At 48.4% G+C, this 7,500-nt stretch overlaps 1 protein-coding gene across 2 annotated transcripts in view; it reads left to right on the top strand.

The window, feature by feature from the left end:
* si:ch211-156j16.1 (uncharacterized protein LOC564557 homolog) overlaps positions 1–7,500 on the top strand; it is a 25,899-nt gene that overhangs the window by 16,882 nt on the left and 1,517 nt on the right. The window contains exons 2-5 of one of the 2 annotated variants that reach the window (XM_063193618.1): positions 70–348; positions 1,435–1,671; positions 2,203–2,311; positions 4,332–4,380. In XM_063193618.1, the coding sequence (XP_063049688.1) occupies positions 70–348; positions 1,435–1,671; positions 2,203–2,311; positions 4,332–4,380 (674 nt within the window). The remainder of the gene's footprint in view (positions 1–69; positions 349–1,434; positions 1,672–2,202; positions 2,312–4,331; positions 4,381–7,500) is intronic. The other variant, XM_063193619.1, reaches the window with a different exon arrangement.

Here is a 7,500-nt window from a genome sequence, read left to right as displayed (position 1 = left end):
ATGTATGCTACTTGACACCTTAATTTCCCTCGGGATTAATAAATGATACTCTAATCTCCTCTGCTCCAGGTACGCTAGTGGTTCCCACAGCGGAGGACCTTGCCTTGGTAACGGAGGCTGCTCCCGCCGCTGAGCCCACCGCTGCAGTTGAGGTCGCCGCCGCCGAGGAGGAAGTGGTAGCGGAGGAAGAAGCTGCGCCCGCCGCCGAAGAAGAAGAAGCCGCCCCCGAAGCCGCCGCAGAGGAAGTGGTTGAGGAGGCCGCCGCCGAAGAGGAAGTAGCCGCAGCACCAGAGGAGGCAGCCGAGGAGGAGACGGCCGCGCAGGAAGAGGAGGCAGCACCCGCAGCAGGTCAGCAGCAGGAGTAGGGTCTCTATCTATACCAGCAGCAGGTCAGCAGCAGGAGTAGGGTCTATACCAGCAGCAGGTCAGCAGTAGGAGCAGGGTCTCTATCTAGCAGCAGGTCAGCAGCAGGAGTATGGTCTCTATGTATACCAGCAGCAGGTCAGCAGCAGGAGTAGGGTCTCTATCTAGCAGCAGGTCAGGAGCAGGAGGAGGGTCTCACCTATAGCAGGTCAGGAGCAGGAGTAGGGTCTCTCTCTAGAGTCTCTATCTATACCAGCAGGTCAGGAGCAGGAGAAGGGTCTCTCTCTATACCCGCAGGTCAGAAGCTGCAGGTCAGGAGCAGCAGTAGGGTCTCTCTGTTTACCAGCAGCAGGTCAGCAGCAGGAGCAGGGTCTCTCTCTAGAGTCTCTATCTATACCAGCAGGTCAGCTGCAGCAGGTCAGGAGCAGCAGTAGGGTCTCACCTATAGCAGGTCAGCAGCAGCAGTAGGGTCTCTATCTATACCAGGAGCAGGTCAGGAGCAGGAGCAGGAGTAGGGTCTATCTACGTCAGGTCAAGATCTATCTATCTATCTATCTATCTATCTATCTATCTATCTATCTATCTATCTATCTATCTATCTATCTATCTATCTATCTATCTATCTATCTATCTATCTATCTATCTATCTATCTATCTACCAGCAGGTCAGGATTAGGTATCTCTCTCTCTCTCTCTCTCTCTCTCTCTCTCTCTCTCTCTCTCTCTCTCTCTCTCTCTCTCTCTCTCTCTCTCTCTCTCTCTCTCTTTCTCTCTTTCTCTTTCTCTCCCTCTCTCTCTCTATATATATATATATATATATATATCATCAGGTCAGGATTAGGGTCTCTCTCTCTCTCTCTCTCTCTCTCTCTCTCTCTCTCTCTCTCTCTCTCTCTCTCTCTTTCTCTCTCTCTCTCTCTCTCTCTCTCTCTCTCTCTCTCTCTCTCTCTCTCTCTCTCTCTCTCTCTCTCTCTCTCTCTCTTTCTCTCTCTCTCTACCCTCAGGTCAGGATTAGGGTTGGCAGAGGAGGTGGTATATAATCTCTCCGTGTCTCTCTCTCTCTCTCCTTAGGTGAGGAGGAGGTGGCCGCTGCAGAGGAGGAGGCCCCGGCCGCTGAGGAGGAGGTGGTAGAGGAGGCTGCCCCTGAGGCCGCTGCGGAGCCCGAGGCCGAGGCGGAGGTGGTGGAGGAGGCCGCGCCCGCAGAGCCGGAGGCTGAGGCACCAGAGGAGGCTGCACCTGAAGCAGAGGCTCCTGCCGAGCCAGAGGTCGGCGCCGGAGAGGCAGAGGCAGAGGTCACAGTAGAAGAGGGTGAGAAACACACACACACACATCGCATTGATACACACACACGCACGCACACGCACACACACACACACACACACATCGATATACACACACGCGCACAGACACACACACACACACACATGCATCCCACACGCAGACACATTTTGTGTACTTAATATGATCTAATGTAATTCCTCTCTCTCCCTCTCTCTCTCTCTCCCCTCTCTCTCTCATTTTCTCTCTCTCCTTTTCTCTCTCTCCTTTTCTCCCTCCCTCCTTCTCCCTCTCTTTCTCTATCTCACTCTCGCCTTCTCTCCCTCCTTTTCTTTCGCCTTCTCTCCCTCCTTCTCTCTCTCCTTCTCTCCCTCCCTCCATCCTCCTTCTCTCTCCTTTCCTCTGTCTCTTTTTCTCTCTCTCCTTCTCTCTCTCTCCTTCTCTCCCTCCCTCTCTCCATCCCTCTTTCCCTCCCTCTCTCTGTCATTTTCTGTCACTCCTTCTCTCTCTCTCCCTCCTTCTCTCCCTCCTTCTTTTCCTCCCTCCTTCTCCCTCCATCAGAGGGTCTGAGTTCGGGTCAGGTGGTGGGCATCGTGATTGGTGCTCTGATCGCCGTCATCGTGTTGATCGCCGTCATCGTGGCGGTGGTGCGGAGGATGGGACAGTACTCGTAAGTGTCTCTGTGTGTGTGTGTGTGTGTGTGTGTGTGTGTGTGTGTATGTGGTGCTGAGAATGGGGCAGTACTCGTAAGTGTCTCTCTGTGTGTGTATGTGTGTGTGTGTGTGTGTGTGTGTGTGTGTGTGTGTGTGTGTGTGTGTGTGTGTGTGTGTGTGTGTGTGTGTGTGTGTGTGTGTGTGTGTGTGTGTGTGTGTGGTGCTGAGTTTGGGGCATTACTCGTGTATGTGTGTGTGTGTGTGTGTGTGTGTGTGTGTGAGCTTTTTTCTTTTTCCACAGGCTTCCTCATGAGTGAGGCTGACATGCTGCAGGCCTGTTGCACCCCTTAACTCCGGAGATAGGGAGGGTGGGAGTGTGTGTGTGTGTGTGTGAGTGTGTGTGTGTGTGTGTGTGTGTCTGTGTTTTGTGAGAGAGCTCCCGTTTCTTTCCTAGGCAGTCTGTCAGCCTTGATAAGGTGAATGTAGGCAGAGGAAAGTAGACCTGCCCCGCCTGGAAGAGTGTTTGTGTGTGTGTGTGTGTGTGTGTGTGTGTGTGTGTGTGTGTGTGTGTGTGTGTGTGTGTGTGTGTGTGTGTGTGTGTGTGTGTGTGTGTGTGTGTGTGTGTGTGTGTGTGTGTGTGTGTGTGTCTGTGGAGAGTAGATCTGCCGCCCGCCCGGTACTATCTAAATCCAGCCCTCCAGGGTACTCTGGCTCTGACTGCTATTCAGAAACTGTGATATGACTTTTCACATATATTACATTACATTACATTACATTACATTACACTTAGATGACGCTTTTATCCAAAAGCGACATATAGTTATTCAGATTTACATTGTTTAAAAAAAATACAGGGTATTGCTTACAGTCCCTGAAGCAGTGTGGGGTTAGGTGCTTTGCTGAAGGGCCCTGTCCGCTGATGGTGTGGTCATGGTATAGGCTAGTTGCCTTTCCATGCGCTCTGACCGGTTGGTTGACGGATCTGTTGCTTCTACTGAAGTTTGTCGAACATTTTCTGAACATTTTTGGCAGAGGCAACGGACTCAATGGCAATAACAGACCCATAATGCTTTTCGAGATCGCCCAATTACCTAGAGCGGTCAGCATCGCCCAATCACTAAGAGCCGTCATCGTTATGACGAGGGGGGCGTGGTTATGTGGTCATTTGATCATGTTGAACTAATCGGCTATTTCACCCTGAATGGGCGTTGTTTTGGTTGCACGTACGCTTGACCGGATAGGCTAGGCTAGCCTAGGTCTGCTGGTCTCACTTTTAAACCTCGGCGATGTATTACACCTTCAAAGACCAGACCACGAACTTCACATCGTTAGCCCCACACATGAGTCTTAAACTAGTAGTGACGTAGGGCGTTAGTCACTCCAACCCCCCGGACGAGATACCCCATTATTTCATTGTCCTGTGGACATGTCCCTGTGAGGGTGTGGTCATGTGTATCAGCTGTGATGAAGAATCCTTTCCCATACCATGCTATGTTTAGCAATTGCATGTAGGTGTAAATGTAGGCTACATGTAGCAACCATATGCTGCAATAATGACACAATGCTATGCTATGCTATACCATGCCATTCTATGCTATGTCATGTCATGTCATGTCATGTCATGTGTGTGTGTGTGTGTTATGATGTTGGATGTCAAGGAATTGCATATTGTATTGCATGTGTATATCTAGCTATGTATCCTCCCGTATGCAACAATAATGACACTACATCAATGCTATGTTTAGCATGTACTAGCTATGAATCCTAAGCTGCAACAATGACACTATGCTATGCTATGCCATGTGTGTGTGTGTGTTGCGATGATGATGTCACCATGCAGTGTGTGTGTGTGTGTGTGTTGCGATGATGATGTCAACATGCTATGCTATGCTATGCTATGCTATGCTATACTATGCTATGTCAGACAGCAGCTAGTGCTGCATGTGTACAGCATGTGTGTGTAGGCTATGCGGCTGCTGCTGCTAGTGTGTGTGTGTGTATGCTGCATGTTAACACACACCTCTTCTCTCCTCACAGGGCCGCTAAGAAACGCAAGCCTGAGAAAAAAGACAGCATCTTGATCTCTGTAATTGTTTTAAGCACTCTCTCTCTCTCCCAGATCTCCTTTAATGCCTCTCTCCTCTCCTCCTTTATTAATCTCATCCACCTCTTCATCCTCTCTCTCTCCTCTCCTCGTTAAAACAATCAGCCTCTCCTCCCCCTCGTTAACCCTCCAGTTTATTAATCGACTTTTATAAAAATGTACCTTTCTCCTGTTCTGACGGCCGTTCTATCCTTCTTGTGATATTAGCTCCACATTAGCATGTACCGTAACACTGAATGGGAACTGCCAGCAGCTAGTTGAGTCCGCAGGTTAGCATTGGACTGAGGTGCTGTTTCCACGTAGCCGGATATTTTAAAATGTGGATATTTTTCTCCCGTTTGGTGGTAAACACAAAATGTGGATAAAAATAAAAACTCGTTTTTTTTTATTTATTTATTTTTTTTTTTAATGCGTTTTAGCCCCAGAGATATTTTTAAATTCAGATTTTTGATTTGCGCATTTTAAACTGCGGTATATGTACAAACAATAGGCTAAAACAGCTGCATTCACAAAAAAATATCCTGCTATGTGGAAACAGCACCTGAATGTGAAGCTTGAGGGCAGACTCAGAAAGCAGTTGGAGAGCAGGAGAAATGTCAAACTCAACTATTTAACTGGAAGGGACAAATGAGCCTATTCCCAGAAATGGTGGACTGTGGCTTTAACCAATCAGACTCTCCCGTGCTCGTTAATTGATCAAATTCCCTTCTCCTTGTTAGTTAATCAGAGTCTCGTTGTGCTCGTTAATCAATCAAGTGTCTGGCGCCCTTGTCTTGTTAATCAATCATTTTAACCTCCTCAACTTTGACCTTTGGGGTCCAGGCCTCCTGGTGTGAGATGAGCCCTCTGACAGAACCCCACTGACATGCCTTCCTCACGCCACACGCACACACACACATACACACACATGCATGCACGCACACACACATGCACATACATGCACATACGCACTGTCTCTGTGCCTCTGTCACTGTCTCTCTCTTTCTCTCTCGTACTCTCTGTCTCCCCTGTACATTGTAGACCCAATCAGACACACACACACACACACACACACACACACACACACACACACACACACACACACACACACACACACACACACACACACACACACACACACACACACACACACACACACACACACACACACACACGTACACACACACGTGAGCAGAATGTCCAGATAAATTTGGAATATTCTACTTGTGCTATCTGTAACACGTGTGCATACCATGTGTCTACTTGCGTGCGAGCATGAGTGTGTGAACTTACAGTATGTGCATGTATTTGCGTGTGTGTTTGTGTGTGTGTGTGTGTGTGCTTGTATGTGTACGTGTGTTCATAAATCTGTGCATGCATCTGTGCATGTATATCCGTGTGTGTGTGTGTGTGTTGTCCTGCGGAGTTGGTGTGTGTGTGTGTGTGTGTGTGTGTGTGTGTGTGTGTGTGTGTGTGTGTGTGTGTGTGTGTGTGTGTGTGTGTGTGTGTGTGTGTGTGTGTGTGTGTGTGTTGTCCTGCGGAGTTGGTGTGTGTGTGTGTGTGTGTGTGTGTGTCGTGGGAAGAGTTATGGTGTGTAACTAACACCTCCGGAGGATTCTGTTTCAGCTCACACACATTTTTACCCTCTACCGGGATATGATCCCCGCCCACACACACACACACACACGCACACGCACACGCACACGCACGCACGCACGCACACAGGCACACGCACACACTCGCTCACACACTTGCTCGCACACATGCACACACGCACACACACACGCACATGCACACGCACACGCACACGCACACGCACGCACACGCACACACACACACACACACACACACACACACACACACACACACAAACGCCCGCACACGCACACACACACACTCACTCACTCACACTCACACTCACATGCATACGAACACGTTTTCACAAACACATGCACTGTTGCAAACTTTTTTTTTTTTACCACGCACCGTGATCCGATCCACGTCCGGCCTAAAGACCCCCACAATTCCAAGAATACCCCCCTTCCCCCGACCCAGAACACCCACCTCCCCAGACCCAGAACCGACCCGCCCGCCATTCCCAGAAAACCCCACCCCCTCCCCTCCCCCCGACCCAGAACCACCACCTCCCCCGACCCAGAACCCCCCCCCCCCTCCCACAGGCCCTGAAAGCCCCCAAACACCCCCCAACCCCAACCCACCCCAGATTGCAGTGCATATAACACGTGTTATCGTTGTTATAATAGAGATTTAATCACCAACTAAAGGATCACTTTGTGACTATGTGTGTGTGTGTTCGTGTGTGTGTGTGTGTGTTTACCAATCGATTTTAAGCATCAGATAACATGTATTCAAATGACAACAAGGTACAACCTCTCAGTGATTTCTGTGTGTGTGTGTGTGTGTGCGTGTGTGTGTGTGTGTGCGCGCGTGTGTGTTTGTACAGTATGAATCAGAGTTTGTGTGTGAGTGCTGTTGACGAGTGCTAAGATCATGGTAAGTCCTAGGCGTGTGTGTGTGTGTGTGTGTGTGTGTGTGTGTGTGTGTGTGTGCGCGTGCGCGCGCGTGTGTTTGCGTGATTATGTGTGCGCATGATGCAATGTTTATTTATTTAGAACAAAAGTTGTATTAAAATAGAAATAAAGCATTAAGAAGTGGAGCTCCTAGGATTCTGCCAGACAGCAATGTTATGTAATGAGTTTTACTGGTCATGTCAGCTCTACCTGTACAAGTAGTGTACGAAAATATACTGTACAATACAATACAATACAATACAATCTAAAGAAATATACTGTACAGTGTACAATATGATAAAATAAATACAATCCAATGAAGTTGTAAACTAAGTAGTCTATCATTGTGTGTTTGTGTGCCTATGTGTGTGCATGAGTGTGTGTTTGTGTGTGTGCATGCGTGCGCGTGTATGTGTGTGTATTTATAGGTGTATGTGAGTTGTTTGTTTCGTAAGTATGTGTACGACTGTGCGTTTAATTTGGTATTTTGTAATGTGTGAGGAAGTATGTCTATAGGTGTGTATGTGTTTGTATGAGAGTATGTTTGAATGTGTGCTTATACTATATTTGTGTGAACACACCTGTGTGTGTT

Source organism: Engraulis encrasicolus, unplaced genomic scaffold (genome assembly GCF_034702125.1).
Source record: "Engraulis encrasicolus isolate BLACKSEA-1 unplaced genomic scaffold, IST_EnEncr_1.0 scaffold_48_np1212, whole genome shotgun sequence".
Classification (NCBI taxonomy): domain Eukaryota; kingdom Metazoa; phylum Chordata; class Actinopteri; order Clupeiformes; family Engraulidae; genus Engraulis; species Engraulis encrasicolus.
This window is presented reverse-complemented; position numbering and strand designations above follow the sequence as displayed.